This window comes from Aegilops tauschii, chromosome 1 (genome assembly GCF_002575655.3).
Source record: "Aegilops tauschii subsp. strangulata cultivar AL8/78 chromosome 1, Aet v6.0, whole genome shotgun sequence".
NCBI lineage: Eukaryota > Viridiplantae > Streptophyta > Magnoliopsida > Poales > Poaceae > Aegilops > Aegilops tauschii.
Window position 1 is genome coordinate 169,972,313 of NC_053035.3, and position 23,767 is coordinate 169,996,079.

General features: G+C 41.5%; 1 protein-coding gene across 5 annotated transcripts; it reads right to left on the reverse strand.

Moving 5' to 3' along the window:
• Positions 1–14,763: 14,763 nt before the first annotated feature.
• LOC109758130 (uncharacterized) lies at positions 14,764–22,278 on the reverse strand. Of its 5 annotated transcripts, none has more exons than XM_073510250.1 (7): positions 21,022–22,278; positions 20,598–20,679; positions 20,149–20,241; positions 19,587–19,785; positions 18,972–19,064; positions 18,788–18,889; positions 14,764–16,788 (listed from the first exon to the last, which is right to left on the reverse strand). In XM_073510250.1, exons 4-7 carry the CDS (start codon positions 19,770–19,772, stop codon positions 16,747–16,749), a joined length of 423 nt encoding a protein of 140 aa, XP_073366351.1. In that variant the 5' UTR covers positions 19,773–19,785; positions 20,149–20,241; positions 20,598–20,679; positions 21,022–22,278; the 3' UTR covers positions 14,764–16,746. The 5 variants fall into 5 exon arrangements, with proteins under 5 accessions (XP_073366351.1, XP_045089498.2, XP_040256917.1 ...); XM_045233563.2 differs by having other exon boundaries at positions 19,587–19,630; positions 19,736–19,785; positions 20,598–22,241; XM_040400983.3 differs by having other exon boundaries at positions 19,587–19,630; positions 19,736–19,785; positions 20,165–20,241; positions 20,598–21,180.
• Between the last annotated feature and the right edge of the window lie 1,489 nt (positions 22,279–23,767).

Below are 23,767 nucleotides of genomic sequence, written 5' to 3' on the forward strand. Positions count from 1 at the left end.
CGTTCCGTTTGGATTCCGTTTGATATTCCTTTTCTGCGAAACACTGCAATAGGCAAAAACAACAACTGGCACTGGGCCTCCGGTTAATAGGTTAGTCCCAAAAATAATATAAAAGAGCATATTAAAGCACATTAAACATCCAAAACAGATAATATAATTGCATGGAACGATCAAAAATTATAGATACGTTGGAGACGTATCAGCATCCCCAAGCTTAATTCCTGCTCGTCCTCGAGTAGGTAAATGATAAAAACAGAATTTTTGATGTGGAATGCTACCTAACATAATTTCAATGTAATTTTCTTTATTGTGGCATGAATGTTCAGATCTGAAAGATTCAAGACAAAAGTTTAATATTGACACAAAAATAATAATACTTCAAGCATGCTAACCAAGCAATTATGTCCTCTCAAAATAACATAGCCAAAGAAAGCTCATCCCTACAAAATCATATAGTTTGGCCATGCTTCATTTTCGTCACACAAAATGCTCTCATCATGCACAACCCCGATGACAATCCAAGCAATTGTTTCATACTTTAGTATTCTCAAACTTTTTCAACTTTCACGCAATATACGAGCGCGAGCCATGGACATAACACTATGGGTGGAATAGAATATGATTATGGAGGTTGTGTGGAGAAGACAAAAAAGGAGAAAGTCTCACATCGACACGGCTAATCAACGGGCTATGGAGATGCCCATCAATTGATGTCAATGCGAGGAGTAGGGATTACCATGCAACGGATGCACTAGAGTTATAAATGTATGAAAGCTCAACAAAAGAAACTAAGTGGGTGTGCATCCAACTCGCTTGCTCACGAAGACCTAGGGCATTTTGAGGAATCCCATCATTGGAATATACAAACCAAATTCTATAATGAAAAATTCCCACTAGTATATGAAAGTTACAAAATAAGAGACTAACTATCATGAAGATCATGGTGCTACTTTGAAGCACAAGGGTGGAAAAAGGATAGTAGCATTGTCCCTTCTCTCTTTTTCTGTCATCATTTTTTTTGGTGGGCTTCTTTGGCCTCTTTTTTTTATTTGGGCTTCTTTGGCCTCTTTTATTTTTTTCGTCCGGAGTATCATCCCGACTTATGGGGGAATCATAGTCTCCATCATCCTTTCCTCACATGGGACAATGCTCTAATAATGAAGATCATCACACTTTTATTTACTTACAACTCAAGAATTACAACTCGATACTTAGAACAAAATATGACTCTATGTGAATGCCTCCGGCGGTGTACCGGGATATGCAATGAATCAAGAGTGACATGTATGAAAAATGAATGGTGGCCTTGCCACAAATACGATGTCAACTACATGATCATGCAAAGCAATATGATAATGATGAAGCGTGTCATAATAAACGGAACGGTGGAAAGTTGCATGGCAATATATCTCGGAATGGCTATGGAAATGTCATAATAGGTAGGTATGGTGGCTGTTTTGAGGAAGATATAAGGAGGCTTATGTGTGATAGAGCGTATCATATTACGGGGTTTGGATACACCGGCAAAGTTTGCACCAACTCTCGAGGTGAGAAAGGGCAATGCACGGTACCGAAGAGGCTAGCAATGATGGAAGGGTGGGAGTGCGTATAATCCATGGACTCAACATTAGTCATAAAGAAGTCACATACTTATTGCAAAAATCTACAAGTCATCAAACCCAAAGCACTACGTGCATGCTCCTAGGGGGATAGATTGGCAGGAAAAGACCATCGCTCGTCCCCGACCGCCACTCATAAGGAAAGCAATCAAAGAACACCTCATGCTTCAAATTTGTCACACAACGGTTACCATACGTGCATGCCACGGGACTTGCAAACCTCAACACAAGTATTTCTCAATTTTACAATTACTCAGCTAGCACGACTCTTATATCACCACCTTTATATCTCAAAACAATTATCAAGTATCCAACTTCTCATAGTATTTAATGCACTCTATATGAAAGTTTTTATTATACCCATCTTGGATGCCTATCATATTAGGACTAATTTTATAGCCAAAGAAAATTACCATGCTGTTCTAAAAGACTCTCAAAATAATATAAGTGAATCATGAGAGATCAATAATTTCTATAAAATAAAACCACCACCGTGCTCTAAAAAGATATAAGTGAAGCACTAGAGCAAAATTATCTAGCTCAAAAGATATAAGTGAAGCACATAGAGTATTCTAATAAATTCCGATTCATGTGTGTCTCTCCAAAAGGTGTGTACATCAAGGATGATTGTGGTAAACTAAAAAGCAAATACTCAAATCATACAAGAAGCTCCAAGCAAAACACATATCATGTGGTGGATAAAAATATAGCCTCAAGTAAAGTTACCGATAGACGAAGACGAAAGAGGGGATGCCTTCCTGGGCATCCCCAAGCTTAGGCTTTTGGTTGTCCTTGAATTTTACCTTGGGATTCCTTGGGCATCCCCAAGCTTAGGCTCTTGCCGCTCCTTATTCCAAAATCCATCAAATCTTTACCCAAAAACTTGAAAACTTCACAACACAAAACTTAAACAGAAAATATCATGAGCTCCGTTAGTGTAAGAAGACAAACCACCACCATAAGGTACTGTAATGAACTCATTCTTTATTTATATTGGTGTTAAACATACTGTATTCCAACTTCTCTATGGTTCATACCCCCCCGATACTAGCCATAGATTCATCAAAATAAGCAAACAACACACGAAAAACAGAATCTGTCAAAAACAGAATAGTCTGTAGTAATCTGTAACAAACGAATACTTCTGGAACTCCAAAAATTCTGAAATAAAATGGTGGACGTGAGTAATTTATCTATTAATCATCTGCAAAAGGAATCAACCTAAAATCACTCTCCAGTAAAAAATGGCAGCTAATCTCGTGAGCGCTAAAGTTTCTGTTTTTTTACAGCAAGATCGCAAAGACTTCACCCAAGTCTTCCCAAAGGTTCTACTTGGCACAAACACTAATTAAAACATAAAACCACATCTAAACAGAGGCTAGATGAATTATTTATTACTAAACAGGAACTAAAATAAAATTGGGTTGCCTCCCAACAAGCGCTATCGTTTAACGCCCCTAGCTAGGCATAAAAACAAGAATGGATCTAGGTATTGACATCTTTGGTATTTATCTTTTAATGGAGTTATGCTCGGATTCGGGAGGTTCCTTACGTTTCCGTTCATGCTCGGAGATTTTTAGATCTAGAGCATCCAACCGCTTATTGCAAAGTGTGATCAACGTATTCATGCGGTGAAGGTTTCCGCCAACATTTTTAAGAGGTTCAATAGATTTTTGCAATTCGCATAATTTCTCTAAAACTTGGGTTCCTTCTTGAGTAAGGGGTAGCCCCTTTTCTGGGGGTAGTACTCCCACTATTCCCTCTATAATTTCATACGCAATACTGGGATCAATTTCGATAAAATTCCCTTTAGCGGCAAAATCCAAGAGTTGTCTATGGGATATGGTTAGCCCAACATAAAAATTACGAAGTAAAATCTTGAAATATCCCTCTATAGTGCAACTAAGATAGGATTCTATCATCCTATACCAAGCATCTTTTAAGTTTTCTCCTTGTCTTTGTTTGAAGTGAAGAACTTCAAAATCGGGAGACAAAGGAAGGGAGAGAGGGCTAGCCATGATGGCGAAACAAACTATCTAACACACGGACGCACAAGAAGCAAGCGGACGGAAAAAAAGGGCGAATAAAATGGCAAAGGTGAAGTGGGGGAGAGGAAAATGGGAGGCAAATGGCAAATAATGTAATGCGAGGGATAAGAGTTTGAGATGGGTACTTGGTATGTCTTGACTTGAGCGTAGATCTCCCCGGCAACGGCGCCAGAAATCCTTCTTGCTACCTCTTGAGCATGCGTTGGTTTTCCCTTGAAGAGGAAAGGGTGATGCAGCAAAGTAGCGTAAGTATTTCCCTCAGTTTTTTAGAACCAAGGTATCAATCCAGTAGGAGACTACACGCAAATCGCCTAGTACCTGCACAAACAATCAAGAACCTTGCAACCAACGCGATAAAGGGGTTGTCAATCCCTTCACGGCCACTTGCAAAAATGAGATCTGATAAAGATAATAAGATAAATATTTTTGGTATTTTTGTTGTATAGATTGGAAAGTAAAGATTGCAAAATAAACGGCGACAGAAATTGGCAAGTTGACGGGAAACTGATATGATGTAAAATAGACCCGGGGGCCATAGGTTTCACTAGTGGCTTCTCTCATGATAGCACATATTACGGTGGGTGAACAAATTACTGTCGAGCAATTGATAGAAAAGTGCATAGTTATGAGAATATCTAGGCATGATCATGAACATAGGCATCACGTCTATGTCAAGTAGACCGAAATGATTCTGCATCTACTACTATTACTCCACACATCGACCGCTATCCATCATGCATCTAGAGTATTAAGTTCATAAGAACAGAGTAACACATTAGGCAAGATGACATGATGTAGAGGGATAAACCCAAGCAATATGATATAAACCCCATCTTTTTATCCTCGATGGCAACAATACAATACGTGCCTTTCTGCCTCTGCTGTCCCTGGGAAAGGACACCGCAAGATTGAACCCAAAGCTAAGCACTTCTCCCATTGCAAGAAAGATCAATCTAGTAGGCCAAACTAAACCGATAATTCGAAGAGACTTGCAAAGATATCAAATCATGCATATAAGAATTCAGAGAAGAATCAAATATTGTTCATAGATAATCTTGATCATAAACCCACAATTCATCGGATCTCGGCAAACACACCGCAAAAAGTATTACATCGAATAGATCTCCAAGAACAACGAGGAGAACTTTGTATTGAGAACCAAAGAGAGAGAAGAAGCCATCTAGCTAATAACTATGGACCCGAAGTTCTATGGTAAACTACTCACACATCATCGGAGAGGCTATGGTGTTGATGTAGAAGCCCTTCGTGATCGAATCCCCCTCTGACAGATCGCCGAAAAAGGCCCCAAGATGGGATCTCACGGGTACAGAAGGTTGTGGCGGTGGAAAAGTGGTTTCGTGTCTCTCCTGACTGTTTTCAGGGTATAAGAGTATATATATAGGCGAAAGAAGTAGGTCGGTGGAGCTACGAGGGGCCCACGAGGGTGGGGGCGTGCCTACCCCCTGGGCGCGCCCTCCTGCCTCATGGCCGCCTCGTTGCGTCTCTAACCTCCACTCCAAGTCTCCTGGATTGCGTTTGTTCCAAGAAAGATCCTCGCGAAGGTTTCGTTCCATTTGGATTCCGTTTGATATTCCTTTTATGCGAAACACTAAAATAGGCAAGAAACAGCAACTGGCACTGGGCCTCCGGTTAATAGGTTAGTCCCAAAAATAATATAAAAGAGCATATTAAAGCCCATTAAACATCCAAAATAGATAATATAATAGCATGGAACGATCAAAAATTATAGAGATGTTGGAGACGTATCAAAGTTCAATCAAGCGTCTTGATCTATCTCTATATATCTTGATGGCCAATATATAAGCAGCTTCACCGAGGTCTTTCATTGAAAAATTCTTATTCAAGTATCCTTTTATGCTATCCAGAAATTATGTATTATTTCCAATCAACAATATGTCATCCACATATAATATTAGAAATGCTACAAAGCTCCCACTCACTTTCTTGTAAATACAGGCTTCTCCAAAAGTCTGTATAAAACCATATGCTTTGATCACACTAAGCGTATATTCCAACTCCGAGATGCTTGCACCAGTCCATAAATGGATCGCTGGAGCTTGCACACTTTGTTAGCACCTTTAGGATCGACAAAACCTTTTGGTTCCATCATATACAACTCTTGTTTAAGATATCCATTAAGGAATGCAATTTTGACATCCATTTGGCAAATTTCATAATCATAAAATGCGGCAATTGCCAACATGATTCGGACAGACTTAAGCATCGCTACGGGTGAGAGGGTCTCATCATAGTCAACTCCTTGAACTTGTCGAAAACCTTTCGCAACAAGTCGAGCTTTGTAGACAGTAACATTACCGTCAGCGTCGGTCTTCTTCTTGAAGATCCATTTATTCTCTATGGCTTGCCGATCATCGGGCAAGTCAACCAAAGTCCACACTTTGTTTTCATACATGGATCTCATCTCAGATTTCATGGCCTCAAGCCATTTCGCGTAATCTGGGCTCATCATCGCTTCCTCATAGTTCGTAGGTTCGTCATGGTCAAGTAACATGACCTCCAGAACAGGATTACCGTACCACTCTGGTGCAGACCGTACTTTGGTTGACCTATGAGGTTCGGTAGTAACTTGATCTGAAGTTTCATGGTCATCATTAGCTTCCTCACTAATTGGTGTAGGAATCACTGGAACTGATTTATGTGATGAACTACTTTCCAATTCAGGAGAAGGTACAATTACCTCATCAAGTTCTACTTTCCTCCCACTCACTTATTTCGAGAGAAACTCCTTCTCAAGAAAGGATCCATTCTTAGCAACGAATATCTTGCCTTCGGATCTGTGATGGAAGGTGTACCCAACAGTTTCCTTTGGGTATACTATGAAGACACATTTCTCCGATTTGGGTTCGAGCTTATCAGGTTGAAGCTTTTTCACATAAGCATCGCTACCCCAAACTTTAAGAAACGATAGCTTAGGTTTCTTTCCAAACCACAGTTCATATGGTGTCGTCTCAATGGATTTAGATGGTGCCCTATTTAACGTGAATGCAGCCATCTCTAAAGCATAACCCCAAAACGATAGCGGTAAATCGGTAAGAGAAATCATAGATCGCACCATATCTAATAAAGTACGGTTACGATGTTCGGACACACCATTACGCTGTGGTGTTCTAGGTGGCGTGAGCTGCGAAACTATTCCACATTGTTTCAAATGAAGACCAAACTCATAACTCAAATATTCACCTCCACGATCAGATCGTAGAAACTTTATTTTCTTGTTACAATGATTTTCCACTTCACTATGAAATTCTTTGAACTTTTCAAATGTTTCAGACTTATGTTTCATTAAGTAGATATACCCATATCTGCTCAAATCATCTGTGAATGTCAAAAAATAACGATACCCGCCGCGAGCCTCAACACTCATCGGACCGCATACATCAATATGTATTATTTCCAATAAGCTAGTCAGTGGCTTGCTCCATTGTTCTGGAGAACAGAGTCTTAGTCATCTTACCCATGAGGCATGGTTCGCAAGCATCAAGTGATTCATAATCAAGTGATTCCAAAATCCCATCAGCATGGAGTTTCTTCATGCGCTTTACACCAATATGACCTAAATGGCAGTGCCACAAATAAGTTGCATTATCATTACTAACTTTGCATCTTTTGGCTTCAATATTATGAATATGTGTATCACTACGATCGAGATTCAACAAAAATAGACCACTCATCAAGGCTACATGACCATAAAAGATATTACTCGTTTAAATAGAACAACCATTATTCTCTGATTTAAATGAATAACCGTCTCGCATCAAACAAGATCCAGAGATAATGTTCATGCTTAATGCTGGCACTAAATAACAATTATTCAGGTCTAAAACTAATCCCGACGGTAGATGTAGAGGTAGCGTGCCGACGGCAATCACATCAACCTTGGAACCATTTCCGGCGTGCATTGTCACCTCGTCCTTAGCCAATATTCATTTAATCCGTGGCCCCTGTTTCGAGTTGCAAATATGAGCAACAGAACCAGTATCAGATACCCAGGCGCTACTACGAGCATTATTAAGGTACACATCAATAACATGTATATCAAATATACCTTTCACTTTGCCATCCTTCTTATCCGCCAAATACTTGGGGCGGTTCCACTTCCAGTGACCAGTCCCTTTGCAATAGAAGCACTCAGTTTCAGGCTTAGGTCCAGACTTGGGCTTCTTCCCTTGAGCAGCAACTTGCTTGCTATTCTTCTTGAAGTTCCCCTTCTTCCCTTTGCCCTTTTTCTTGAAACTAGTGGTCTTGTTAACCATCAACACTTGATGCTCCTTCTTGATTTCTACCTCCGCAGCCTTTAGCATCGCGACGAGCTCGGGAATTGTCTTTTCCATCCCTTGCATATTATAGTTCATCACGAAGCCTTTATAGCTTGGTGGTAGTGATGGAAGAACTCTGTCAATGACACTATCATCAGGAAGATTAACTCCCAGCTGAGTCAAGTAGTTATGGTACCCAGACATTCTGAGTATGTGTTCACTGACAGAACTATTCTCCTCCATTTTGCAGCTGTAGAACTTGTTGGAGACTTCATATCTCTCAACTCGGGCATTTGCTTGAAATATTAACTTCAACTCCTGGAACATCTCATATGCTCCATGACGTTCAAAACGTCTTTGAAGTCCCGATTCTAAGCCGTAAAGCATGGCACACTGAACTATCGAGTAGTCATCAACTTTGTTCTGCCAGACGTTCATAACGTCCGGAGTTGCTCCTGCAGCGGGTCTTGCACCTAGCGGTGCTTCCAGGACGTAATTCTTCTGTGCAGCAATGAGGATAATCCTCAAGTTACGGACCCAGTCAGTGTAGTTGCTACCATCATCTTTCAACTTAGCTTTCTCTAGGAACGCATTAAAATTCAAGTAAACAGTAGCACGGGCCATTGATCTACAACAACATAGGTATGCAAAAACTATCAAGACTAAGTTCATGGTAAATTAAAGTTTAATTAATCATCTTACTTAAGAACTCCCACATAGATAGACATCCCTCTTGTAATCTAAATGATCACGTGATCCATATCAACTAAACCATGTCCGATCATCACGTGAGATGGAGTAGTTTTCAATGGTGAACATCACTATGTTGATCATATCTACTATATGATTCACGTTCGACCTTTCGGTCTCAGTGTTCCGAGGCCATATCTGCATATGCTAGGCTCGTCAAGTTTAACCCGAGTATTCTGCACGTGCAAAACTGACTTGCACCCGTTGTATGTGAACGTAGAGCTTATCACACCCAATAATCACGTGGTGTCTCGGCACGACGAACTGTAGCAATGGTGCATACTCAGGGAGAACACTTATTCCTTGAAATTTAGTGAGGGGTCATCTTATAATGCTACCGCCATACTAAGCAAAATAAGATGCATAAAGGATAAACATCACATGCAATCAAAATATGTGACATGATATGGCCAACATCATCTTGTGCCTTTGATCTCCATCTCCAAAGCACTGTCATGATCTCCATCGTCACCGGCTTGACACCTTCATCTCCATTGTAGAATCGTTGTTGTCTCGCCGACTATTGCTTCTACGACTATCGCTACCGCTTAGTGATAAAGTAAAGCAATTACATGGTGATTGCATTTCATACAATAAAGCGACAACCATAAGGCTCCTGCCAGTTGCCGATAACTTTTACAAAACATGATCATCTCATACAATAATTTATATCTCGTCACGTCTTGAACATATCATATCACAACATGCCCTGCAGAAACAAGTTACACATCATCTACTTTGTTGTTGCAAGTTTTACGTGGCTGCTACGGGCTTCTAGCAAGAACCGTTCTTACCTACGCATCAAAACCACAATGATTTTTCGTCAAGTGTGATGTTTTAACCTTCAACAAGGACCGGTCGTAGTCAAATTTGATTCAACTAAAGTTGGAGAAACAGACACCCGCCAGCCAGCTGTGTGCGAAGCACGTCGGTAGAACCGGTCTCATGAACGTGGTCATGTAATGTTGGTCTGGGCCGCTTCATCCAACAATACGGCCGAATCAAAATAAGACGTTGGTGGTAAGCAGTATGACTATTATCACCCACAACTCTTTGTGTTCTACTCGTGCATATCATCTAAGCATAGACCTGGCTCGGATGCCACTGTTGGGGAACGTAGCATGTAATTTCAAAAAAATTCCTACGATCACGCAAGATCTATCTAGGAAATGCATAGCAACGAGAGGGGGAGAGTGTGTCCACGTACCCTCGTAGACCGAAAGCGGAAGCGTTAGGTTAACGCGGTTGATGTAGTCGAACGTCTTCACGATCCAACGATCTTAGTACCGAACGTACGGCACCTCCGTGTTCAGCACACGTTCAGCTCGATGATGTCCCTCGAACTCTTGATCCAGCAGAGGGTCGAGGGAGAGTTCTGTCAGCACGACAACATGGTGACGGTGATGGTGATGTGATCCGCGTAGGGCTTCGCCTAAGCACTACGACGCTATGACCGGAGGAGTAAACTGTGGAGGGGGGGCACCGCACATGGCTAAGAGAACAATTGATGTGTCTTTGGGGTGCCCCCCGCCCCTGTATAAAAAGGAGGGGAGGAGGAGGCCGGCGGCCAGGAGGGGCACGCCATGTGGGGGGAGTCCTACTAGGACTCCACTCCTAGTAGGATTCGCCCCCCCCCCTTTCCTTTCTTCCACCGGAGGGAAAAGGAAGGAGAGGGAGTGGGAAAGGGAAAGGGGGGCCGCACCCCCTCCTCCTTGTCCTATTCAGACTCCCTAGGAGGGGTGCGCGCGCCACCTCCTGCGGGCTTCCCTCTCTCTCCCTTACGCCCATGTAGGCCCAACACTTCCCCGGGGGGTTCCGGTAACCCCTCGGTACTCCGGTAAAATACCTGAACCACTCGAACCCATTCCGATGTCTGAATACTACCTTCCAATATATGAATCTTTACCTCTCAACCATTTCGAGACTCGTCGTCATGTCTGTGATCTCATCCGGGACTCCGAACAAACTTCGGTCACCAAAACACATAACTCATAATACAAATCGTCATCGGACGTTAAGCGTGCGGACCCTATGGGTTCGAGAACTATGTAGACATGACCGAGACACATCTCCGGTCAATAACCAATAGCAGAACCTGGATGCTCATATTGGTTCCTACATATTCTACGAAGATCTTTACGGTGAAACCGCAATAACAACATACGTTATTCCCTTTGTCATCGGTATGTTACTTGCCCGAGATTCGATCGTCGGTATCATCATACCTAGTTCAATCTCGTTACCGGCAAGTCTCTTTACTCATTCCGTAATGCATCATCCCGTAACTAGTTCATTAGTCACATTGCTTGCAAGGTTTATAGTGATGTGCATTACCAAGAGGGCCCAGAGATACCTCTCTGATACTCGGAGTGACAAATCCTAATCTCGATCTATGCCAACCCAACAAACACCTTCGGAGACACCTGTAAAGCATCTTTATAATCACCCAGTTACGTTGTGACGTTTGATAGCACACAAGGTGTTCCTCCGGTATTCGGGAGTTGCATAATCTCATAGTCAGAGGAATATGTATAAGTCATGAAGAAAGCAATAGCAATAAAACTTAACGATCATTATGCTAAGCTAACGGATGGGTCTTGTCCATCACATCATTCTCTAATGATGTGATCCCGTTCATCAAATGACAACACATGTCTATGGTCAGGAAACTTAATCATCTTTGATTAACGAGCTAGTCAAGTAGAGGCATACTAGGGACACTCTGTTTGCCTATGTATTCACACATGTACTAAGTTTCCGGTTAATACAATTCTAGCATGAATAATGAACATTTATCATGATATAAGGAAATATAAATAGCAACTTTATTATTGCCTCTAGGGCATATTTCCTTCACCCAGCGCGAGGCCGCGCCAGCTAGCCGGCCCACCCGGCGATTTCGGCCCGTTAGCGCCGCGTCCGCGGAACGCCTTCGCCTCGGCTGCCTGCTCCTCCCCTCGCTCGCCTCTGTCACTGATAGCGGGGGCCAGGCCCTTCTTCCTCCTCCGCACGCCAAGCCTCACCAGGGCGCACCAGAACCACTGTCACCGTATCTCGATCTTCTCGGGATCGCAAAACCACCTCGCCCCCTTCTCCAAGAACTCCTCCTCCTATAAATACCCCTCTCCATCGACCCGTCCCCCTCCTTTCCCCGCACCGAGAACCACGCCGCCTCCTCAATTTCTCGCGGGAGCTCCGCCTCTGCCACCGCGCCATTGCTGCCTGCCTGCTCCACTCCGACTCCCTCGTCGCCTCCCGAGACCACCCCCGACCTCCACTCGCTCGCCTGCATCTTCTCGTGACCTCACCCGACTCCCTTGAGCACCGGAGCGTCAGCTTCGAGTTCACCGAAGTCGCCGGAGCACCTGAGCTTCGCTAAGCTCGCCCCGCTGTCGCCCGTCGTCCCCAAGCTCGAACTCCACCACCTCAGAGATCTCCGCGACGCACCGCGTCCGCCCGTGCCCTCGCCGGAGCTCTCCGACCACCGGAGCGCTCACCGCCGACGACGCCCGAGCCCACCTCGCCATCGTCTACGTCCAGCCGCCGCAGTAAGCCACCAGGCTCTCTCGTCCATTCGATCTTGACGCATGGCCTAGATTAGATCTAAACCTGGGGTTAATTTTTTTATTAGATAGGGTTTACTTACGGTTAAATCCGGTTTAGATCGAACCCAGTCGCCCAGTTTTCATCTGTTAGCCGACGCTCACCGTTTTCAATTAAGTGGCGGCCGTCCGCTTGTTTAGCTCCCGCAGCGCACACCCGTAGCCAGTCAGAAGCCGCCATGTGGCAACATCCGATCTGTAGTGTTTCTGTTTTTTTTCTTCTTTTTTTGTGTTTTGTTGTTTTCTGCTTTAATTTACAAAAATAGTTTATGTTTTAGAAACTTCATATCTTTTATGTTTTAGCTCCAAATTGAATGATTCTTTTTTGCACTAGATTTAGAATTTGTTGAAGTTTCTGTTTGCGCACTTAGTTTTCAAATTTTCATAGTTAATTTGAATTATTTCAAATATGCTTCAAACACTGTTTTGGCTCTAGTTTGAATTCTAGAATAGATTTTTGATTGATTCTTTTATCTACTATTTTGTTATTGTTTTGCCTATCTAGTAGCATGTAGTGATTTATTTTTAGTTTATTCTAAATAAGGTTTATTGCAAAAATAGTATTGTTTTGCTTATGTAGTTGTTTTAGTCATATAATTAGTGTTTTAAATTATTTTTAGTTAATTCTTTTTTTAGCTTCTCAATTGTTGTTATATATTTATGTTAGACTACACTAGGTAAGTTTTTGTAGTTATTTATTAGTGTTTAGCTACTGTTTTTGTATTTGCTTGTTTAGTTCAGAGTGATAGTTGATAAAAATAGTTTTATTAGTTTTAGAAGTATTTATTTTTGCCACTTCAAGTTATGTTGTTATTGCTTCTGTTATTTAGGATTAAATTAGTTTCATAATTATTTTAGTATTGTTTACTATTGTCTTAGTGTTTTGCTAGTTGTTATAGTTGTTCTGGTGTTAACTAGTTAGTTATAATAGTTTTCATACTAGTTATTTTTGCTAGTAAATGCTTTAGTAAATTATTTTTGTTGTTTTATTAGAATTAGAATTTCTTTGTTGTAGAAAAGTTATTAGAGTAATTTAGTTTTGTTATGAGAGTATTAACTGTTATTGTGTGAGTTGGTTTTCCCCTTATTTTCTTAAGTTTTCTTTGGAATTCTATTTGGTTTTCTTTGATTTCATTCTGGATTTATTTATTGCTTTTTGATTGTTATTTTGATTGCTGGTATTGTTTGTTAGGATTATTACTTATGTGAATACAATGTTTGACTATATAGATTTTCTCGGAGTGACGAATAGTTTATCAAAGATTCTGAGAGCGTTAATATCTTCATCAACTTACCAGGCAAGTTCACTTTGACCATGCTTTTTATACCTATGTTTTTATTGCATTTAGTGTCATCTTTGCAACTATACCTCCAATAGTGATATTGAATCCTTGTAGTTGAGTAGTATGCATGAGGTAGGAACCCATCACCATGTTACCAAGCCCAGGACGTTATTTATTCTAATGCTACGCTATAGTAGATGGGGTTGGTATGAGTGCTCGGGAGTGGTGTGAGAATGGAGGACTCTACGTCAATGATGACAACTTCATGATGGCATCTGCAAGGACTGCATCTTCAGGACCTCAAGACTTCAAGACTCGAGACAAGAATTCAATACACACTACTGGGTGAAGGATGGTTTAGATGGGCACCCTGGAGTAACCAATGGATGACCCTGGATGCATGGAGAAGCGCCATGACATCTTGGGGAAAGCTTCACCCAGACTTAAAAGAGACGGAAGAATACTTCATGCCCGGAAGCTTACCTGTGCAACCGCAAGTCATTATGAACTCTGGCTTGGTTGACCCTAGTAGTGAGTCTGGCTGGGACGGTGCTAGCAGATGTAGAACTACGGTAGGATTGGATGAGCACCGGACAGTGGTCAGGGAAACTCTTCGGAAGACCATGTTTCGGTCATCTTGTTCTCAAACACCCTGAAGTGCGAGAACGTGAAAAGAGGGATCGAATCTTGCGGGTAAAGTGTACAAACCTCTATAGAGGATTAAAACCTAATCGATTAGCCGTGTCCACGGTTATGGACAAATTGAGCCTCTGGACTTGGATCTATCTAGATAAATTAATTTGGGCAACTTATGATGATTTGGGTTATGAGACATCAGTTGGCGGAACCATGTCATGATACTCTATAGTACAGACTCTTGATATTCCTTTGATGCAGGGAAAATAGAACCAGCTTTTACGCAAAAACTCAGACACAGAGCCACAAAGCCATATTGTATATAGAATAGTTTTATCATCTGCTTTCTTTGATTGTGATCTTGCCGGTACATTTAATGTACTGACCTACACGGCTACAACGTATTATGTTGCAGGATTATTTCTACGACGAGTGAGTTTCGTTGTTGGGTTACGGTCTACACTCAACCTGCGATGGCGTTGTTGGGACTCCACACCCATTTGTTGTTTCCGCTAAGACTTATGAGGTATATATCAGCTTTACGTTATTTATATATGTGATTGCATTTTGATATATACATTGATGTACTGTGTGTGCCAGCATACTGATCCATAGATGGCACAGATACACAGAGGCTTGACCGTTTGAGGTCGGGTCGCTACAGAAAGAGATGATGTTGCCGTGTAGAAGTTGATGATCACCAAGCAATCATCATCTTGTAGCTTGAAATGGGCACTCTTCAATGTCACACCGTCTTGTAATTCCTTCAAAAGGAGCAAAGACAACAAACACTTGGAAAAACAAATGTGGTTAGCGTTAGTGCAAAATCAAGCATTCAAGAGGTGATTCACCCAACAAGTGTCGTCATCAAGCATAGCATATGGTTTGACAAAGTGTGGCATGGCATTTAAGCATATAAATTGAGCACAATCAAGGACATCATGGAAACAAGCATGCAAATGGGAGGTAGAGATGCAAATATGTTTGACGAGTGAACAAGTATCTACCTCAAGGTCATAGCAAGAATGTGCAAAGTGCTCAACAAAAGGTCTATGATAGGCATAAGAATCATCCATAACACCAAATATAATGATGTGTCTAAACACATGGGGCAAGTGCAAGACAATCCAAGCATAATGTTCATAGGGTGTAGTGAAGATATCGTGGCACTCAACAAAATGAAAAGAGCAAATGTTCAACATGTGTGAGGCAATCAATTCAATCATGTGACAATCAAAGGTGCATGGCGTACGTGAAGAAATGACATTGTTGCAACCAAACATATGATAGGAGCAAATAATGAACAAGTTGGATGCAACACACAAGGCATATATGTCATGAGGCATAGCAATGTGAAAATCATGAATGAAAGCACTATCTCTAACATGTGTGCAATCAAGTAGTCCAAGATGACTAATAAGTCTCATAGTGAAAGTAACACAAGTAGTGTGATCCACAATATCCATGCTCATGGTTTTGTGTTTCTCGAAAGAGAAGGATATCACCTCGAAAGCATGTGCTTGTGCGTCCTTCACAATGTCGAAGTACAAGTAGGTGCGAGGTAGACTCGTCGTGGTAGAAGGTGGTTTGCTCTCAAGAGCTCGAATTGTCAACTCACATGAAGTGGAAGTCGACACGAAGTCCAAGTATCCTACACATGCACACAACAAAACAAAGAGCGTATGCGCATGATAGATAAACACATCATTCATCATGATGGTTCTCTTCTCTTGCACATAACCATTAGAAGCAAAAGTGCATAAATAATATGATGCAATGGCTATACTCATGGCACTAGGCATATGGTGCAAAGAAGTAAGACAAGCATGCTTTACAAGAAATATGTCAAAATCTCCATATATATATATATAAGAGAGAAAATGCTATGGGGGCAATCTCATTACCAAGACTAGAATAATTGTTACACTCAATACATGAAAAATTATTTAGCATGAGAGAGGCAACACATGGAGATATATGACAAGAAGCAATAGCAATCATATGCAAAGCATGGCAATAGTGGCTATCAACCGCATGACATGAGAAAGTGTGAATAATGGGTGATGCACTACACGAAGCAAGCATATCAATCATGTCGTGCAAATCAGTGGAGCGAAGATGCAACACACTAGAGGCATAGGCAATGCACATGACATATGGAAAGCACTAACACAAAGCGAGATCAAAGTATTATCATAGGTATTGAGCACAAAGCAAACATGGCAATAAGAAGCAATATCTCCACCAAGCTTGCAAATACACATACAAGTATTAGAATCAATCATCATGTGTAATGCAGCATGGGTCACAAGTGCATGGCAAAGGCATAGGAATGAGCATAGCATGCAAAGTGAATATGGCAATATGGGCAAATGATACATAATGAACAATAAGCCATAACTATGTGAGGGCCATGTAGGAGACATACGCGAAGTCTTTACGCGAAAGGAGCGGTGGTAAGGACAATCCACGGGATCCCAAATCATCATTGCTCTCTAGAGCTCATTTCATCAACTCATGGGATTGCGAGGTTGACGAGTACGCATGGGTACCTACACAAAAGAGACACAAACCAAAGAAATTGCACGCGTGGTAAATATACATATCATCCATCATGATATGTATGTGCACGTGAGAGTTAGCACAAGATAAACATTGCTCAAAGAAATTTGAGGCATGGTAGAGAAATATGTCATCCATCATGCAATGATAGTTATTGTTTTCAACATGATTGGGACGTAAATTATACCAAGTGTGTGACACAACAATAGCATTTTTATTCATGGGATGCATATGGTGCACACAATCATGGGAATCGTGCAATTCATAAGATGGGTCAAAATCTTCTAACATGTATGAGGGTTTCCTCATGAGCAATAGCGGAAACGTCATATTAAGAAAATTGACAACATGGCAAACAATGCATGTCCGAAGCTAGGTGGCCATGGCATGGTTTATGAGATAAATGATGCAAAGAGAGCATATCAATATCATCACAAGAAAAACAAATGCCAATAACCATGGACTTGTCATCTATGCCATATGTGCAAATTGGGTTTATTTTAATAGCATATTAAAAGTGCAACTATCCCTGAGTGGTTTTGGTAATTTCTAACAACATATAGCTCATTGAACAAATGCTATTTTAAGATGATCATTTCAGAAAGTTCAATGATTGGCATGGCATGGATTAGGAATGTGGACCCCTCAAAATGCTAAGGACAAATATTGGCTCAAGCTCAAGACTCTACATTTTCATTTTAGTGATCCAAGATCACATTGAGTCCATAGGAAAACCAATATTATTAAAAGGGGATGGTGTTGCTTCATGGCTTGCTTGCTCAAAATGCTTAGTGATATGCTTCAAAAGCCCTCAACCACTTTCTCATATCCACATATGTCTCAAACCAAAAGTCAAACTCGGCCCTATCGATTTGATCTATCCGGCGCCACCGAGTTCATTTGACATAGCCGCTGCCAGAAACCCTAGTCTTTCCGGTCTCATTGATAGGGATCTCGGTCTCACTGAGATGGGATTGCAAACTCTCTGTTTCCCTTCGTAACGTTTTGGTCTAACCGAGATGAGCGATCGGTCCCACCGAGTTCGCAATGCAAATTCTCTATTTTCATTTCGTAACGTTCCGGTCCCATCGAAATGAGCGACTCGGTCCCATCGAGTTTGCATGACCAACTCTCTGTTTGCCTATTGTGGTCTATTGCAACAAAATCGTTCGTCGCAATACATGCCGACTTGTAGCGATAAGTACCTATTGCCACGAAACATCATTCGTTGGCAGCCGTTGCGATTAGACACATGGTAATAGGTTACTGCCACGAAAAAACAAATGTGGCAATAAAGTGTGCTATTGCAACAACCATGTGGAAAGTTGCCACATATTTTCCCGTGGCAACACTCACCTAATGCCACAATTCGCTTTGTGGAGATAGCTTTAATGCAATATGTAACGAATCGTGGCTACTGATAACTTGTGGCAATAGACATTTGTGGCAACAACATATAACAACGACGCTCGTTTTGTGGTGCATACCCTTCCGTGGCAACAGTCAATTGTGGCAATAGACTATGGCAACAATTCTTGTTTTCATCGCATTAGGCATTTTGCCACGAACCGCTACACTTGTGGCATTAAATTATGGCAACAAATATTGCAGACATCGTAACAGGAAATTGCAACATACTAGTTTTGGTGGTGATAAATAGGTTTCACTGCGGGTGAAATGTTTGTAGCGAGAAACTATTGCGACAATTTAAACTTTTTGTGGTGCTAACATGTGGCAACCAAAACTGGGTTGTGGTAATAGCCTTGCAACCATAAAAAAAATACAGGAATTCAATTACAATATTCAAAACTATACGTATAATATGTAGAGTCATAAAATTCATAATTCTCATAGCAAATATCCACCAATATTGACACTATAAATCATGAAATAAGAATAACATGATCCAACGCATGAATAATCCAAGCTGATGAAGAAGCATGCCGAATGCACATCATTGAATAATTAACCAAAAGTCAGTGTACTCACGTAAACATACTGGGACTCTGTGTTAGACCATGTTTCATTCTTCGTGTGGGTGAGTTCCCACAGAGCAATACAATCTGACTCTTCTCCAGTTTCCAAGTTTCTCTGCAAGTAATATAGCAATGAGATGCTTGAAACATGAAACCATAGTTAGCAGCGAGGCATACATATTTAGTTAGACTCATACCTTCTCAGAACTTAGTTGCAAATAAGATTTTGATCCAATTATGTCTTTTGTCTTCAGTTTCTTACGGGTGTCGGTGTTCCTTTGGCTGCGTTCCTATCAAGTCATTGAAAGCAAATATAACCAGTCAGACAAGCAATTTCATCTTAACACATAGTAGACAAAGAGTGATCTTAGAGATAACCTGAAATTTTGAATCAGTGCTAAAGTACTCAATCATCCATCCAACAAAGCAATTTTCTTTTCACTCTCCTAGATTCAGCTCTACGTGTAGGTGCTAACAACTTGAATTCTCCAGCAAGTATATTACCAAAGATTTTTCTATTACATACTTTCCAAATACAACAGGTCCCAAAATGGCTATTTCCATGGAAAATAGTCTATTGATCTATTGGTTAATAATCTCTATCTCTGCCATGTTTTAGATGCCTCATCACCATGCAGGCCATAGAATGTCCAAACATTGCAAGCCAAATCAACAATCAAACAAAAGTACAACTATATGCTTCGACATGGGCTTGGCATATGGCACAATTATGATACAGGGATGAAAAAAGTTTTTACAATGGACCAGATTTTGAGTGTTAACTTTGCTTTTAAATTGGTGCCAAGAAATACCTTACAACTGAGCACTTGAGCTTGCAAGAGACTTCCAAAGCCAGCTGAAATGGGGGAGAAACTTGAGGTGCCCATCAGCAGTTTATGGTCTTTCAATGTGAGAAAAGAGCATGCGTTCATTCCACTTGTTTGACCAGGAGTGCCCTCACCTTTTAGTATGCCCACCAAAGACTTAAGGAACGCCATGGAACCAGGAGCCCTGACAAATTAGTATCAATATAAGGGGACAAAGCTCATGACTAAGAATAAGAAAGCTTGTACTTATATCATATAGCAATAGATGGATTACTATTCCCTAGAAAAGGATGGATCACATGGCGTGATGACATTGGAGCAGAAAATACATGTGCACCACATAGCAAAGCTGGGCGAGAAATCAGCCCACTTCTATTTTCTACATTTGTTCTCTATGTAGATGGATTATACGATTGGATGATAAAATGCTGGCATAACACAGTACATAGACGATGCCTCGCCAAATCATAATGAAAGAGAACAAATTGAATTTATCAAGATTATGTGTAGTAAACAGAAATAAACATGGTTACATAGTTGATGGCACCTGTAGTGGAAATAACCTCTTGGCAAAGGAGAAGACCCTTGCTGTCGCGGTTCTCTACAGTATTTTATTCAGTTTGCCCGACGACAATTCATTCTGAAGCAAAAGAAAGAGCAAGATTAGAGCACCCACTTCACTACTCCTTGGGCATATACTCGGTTGTTCCCAAAAGCAAATTAAGAAAAACTTGAATAATCTAGTAAGTTTACACCTACAGAAAAATGGAAATTGTGTACATTTGATAGAAATTTACATATGAATATCCCAAGATAAGTTTAGTAAATTGATTATATTGGACCCTTTACAACTGGTGATGCGCAAATAGAGAACCATACATAACCGGTGAATATTTGCTAGAATTAGGAGGCAATAATTACCATGGAGGTCACAACAATAGGGACTGAATAAATGATTACTAGTATAAAATCAAAAAATGATTTAGAATGGCATACCTTAAAAAGAGAACTCTACAATGCAGAAGGTAGCTCACCATTGAAGTATTACTTATGGGGTAGTAGCATAAATCTCCTTAGTCTACAATAGATTAAAAGTGTGATGAATTATCCAGTAATACATGCATGATAACTTGAAAAACTCAAGTGGCTAATTAAATGGACGCAAAGACATAACAAACCCGACCAAATGTTGGAGTGGGTTCTGAATGACCTACACCAATGGCTGAGAAACAACATTGAAATAGATGTTCAGGATAAAGAAAATTAAAAGATGATCTAAAGTGGCAGTGTCCTGAATAACAAAGCATAAGAATAAGGAGATCCCAACATAATTTGCATAACTGTAAATATAAAAACTATGTTTGAACTGTCAAGTTTTTCTTTTAGGAAAACAACACATATTCGTGTTAAGAAGGGATACCTTATCCATCTCGAATCTCAGTCGTGAACTCGTGATCAGCAGGTAGATGCCAATACATTGTTGTCATTCATGCAGGAGTCAACATATATATGTAACTTGCTGGTGTGGCCAAATGAAGTCAAGTAGGTAACAATCAGCTAAAATATATTTGTTAATGTATGGAAGGTCCTGTTAGCTGACAAAACAAACCTAGAATCTACAGCAAAAGTTACTAAGCAAATCAAAAGCTTTCATAACCAGTGACTGTAACAGATATACATCCAGCTGAAACATCGATTACACCATCAACTATAATACAGAGATCAAGTAACCATTTGGAGGCAATGATATAGTCAATGTGGTGCACTTTAATACTATGTCATAGTCCAATGTATATCTAAAAATTTGTAGGTACAGTACCGAAACATGAGAGGCATGAAACCATATATGCTCCTTTCTATCTTTGATATTTCCAGTGAAAGTGGCCAAAGTACCCAGCCAACTTTATCACACAGATAATAGATCTGCAAATAACAGCGAAATAATAACAATTGTATGGATTGGTAATTACAACTATGATACTGATACTACGCATGTGATTTTGAGGTCACCAAAGGGTGAGACACGAAGCTGATGGCGGAGACCATAAGAGCGATGCCGCTCAGCTGTTTAAAAGGGGCGATCTTAGCGGGGGCAGGGGAAGTCGTCTGAGAGCCGGATGCTTCGTTCCTTTTTGGGCAGCAGGACGGTGTTGGAGGTCATCTATGACGAGGCATAGTCGTCCCACGTAGAGATGGCCGGGGTTGATGCATTGAGGCTGTATGGTAGTGCACGACCACGACTCTGTGCTGCTCCCGGCGGCGGCGGATCTGGCCTGCGCGTTTGGATCATGGGGGCGGGATACGGCGGCGGTACTGCATCTACAGCGCTCGCTATGGAGGTTCAGGGATGCGGCTTGGTAATGAACCTGGTCGCAGCGTCTCCACCTCCGGGTCGGCCATGTGGCGAGCAACCCCGACGTAGGCAGGCCGGCACTGCGCTCGCGATGCAGGGAAGAAGACGGGAACTCCGTCGGCGCCGACACCAGACCGCATCGCTGCAGTTGGCAGCATGGCCGAGGACACGGAGACACGGCCCGCGTCGGCGGGCGCGGAGGAGAGGGAGGAGGGCGAGATCGAGGACGACGACTCCTCGTAGTGCAGTTGACTCCGGTGTGGTTCGCTGTGTTGACGCCGTGACGGAGGAACCAGGACAAGACCTCAGATCCAATTACCCATGAAGACGCCGTGTGATTTGGTTTATAGAATAATAATCGTGGGTCATGAGGAAGACAAAGGATAAGTAGACTCTATTTTTTTGTGGGAACACGAAATATTGGCGCAAACTACAGTAAACTGAAATTAGATAGTGAGAAAGTAATTATTTTTGGATGGAATGTTTAGAATAATGAAATAAATTAGAAAAAAATATTTCAAAGTAATATGAGATATATATGCTACTAAAAATAATGTTACTAAGATATGTTTGTAAAAAGTTATTTCCTTTTTACAAGACCACCAAATCCGAGAATCATGGAGGGGCGATCCGGCGCCCTCCCCTCTAACGTTCTCGCCGTCGATATTTATATATTTCTTATTTATACATTGTTTCCCAGTTATTTAGTATACATGTATGGTACGTATAAGTAGTTCAACGTGACCAATCCATGGCATCATATGTTTAGAGGAAACCATATTTTGCATTGTTGTTGTCATTGAGTGTTTTCAAGTCCCGACAAATTGTCTCACCACCGTCATCTTCCTTCCGAACTAGATCGGGAGATTCCCGATGAAATCGTCTCACACCCGTCATCTTCCCTAAGTACGGCGGTAGGCGGTGTGGGAAGCTCGCATCCATGGCCGGTGGAGAGGCTCGAGCTCCCGGGCGAAGGTCGGGAAAAGGGACGAAGGAACTGGTTGGTCAGCATCGAGGATGGAGGAAGAGGGCGACGGGAGCCATGGCCGACCAGGAGCAGCGTGCAAGGTCAGAGGGGTGGCTCGTCGGACGGGGCTTGCCGTCCCGCAGAAGTAGGGGTTGCGACCGGTGCTAGCGCGTTGTCGCCGGACGAACCGACTATAGGTACAACCAGGTTTGCACTACAATTTCAGGAATCGTTTCAGAAAGTAGCAAAAACTTGGCCAATTTTGAACTACAGCCCACAGAAACCTCATGTGACCCTCACTTTAAAACTACTAGGTTATATTCTTGCCATGAAACACAACTACAGATGGGATGGGCTGATGAGATGGTCGGTCTATGTGAGTCTCGATCTCACATTTTGATCTTGAGATGGGGTGATCTAAGCATCTTTCATCTTACCGAACAATCCGTGGAAAGTTCCTCCGCGCTAGAGTAGGTCCAACATAATCATGTCATTTTTGTTTCAACGAAAACCATAGAGATTCAACTCTGTAAATTAATAACCAAACCAATATCGTTCTGAGATCTTTTGTGTTAGGAACATGTTGTTACACCATGGATCTACAATTGTGTATCTTTGTTTACTTCCTAGTTGCCATGACAAAATCCAAACTTTGAGAACAAATATTGCTTTGCAATGAAGTTAAATTTAGTCCTAGCATTTCACACACACACAAAAATCTCATCCGGCCAGCAAGAAAATTGTGTGCAAATCTTCTATGTTTCTAAGCTCCCTCAAGTTGGGGCGCTGAGAGCGCTCCAGCCTATGGTCGTGTGGTGGACCCCGTCTATCAGCGCCGGGAAGCGA

Bases quoted from the DNA above. Each gene is read 5' to 3' on its own strand.
- LOC109758130 (XM_073510250.1), bottom strand. From the start codon at position 19,772: ATGGCGTTCCTTAAGTCTTTGGTGGGCATACTAAAAGGTGAGGGCACT. The intron at 19,065-19,586 runs GTATTTCTTGGC...ATGACTTGATAG, and splicing joins CTCAAGTGCTCAGTTGTAAG to GAACGCAGCCAAAGGAACAC. The intron at 16,789-18,787 runs GTGAGTACACTG...TCTTTTGTGTAG, and splicing joins CAGAGTCCCAGTATGTTTAC to GTACCCATGCGTACTCGTCA.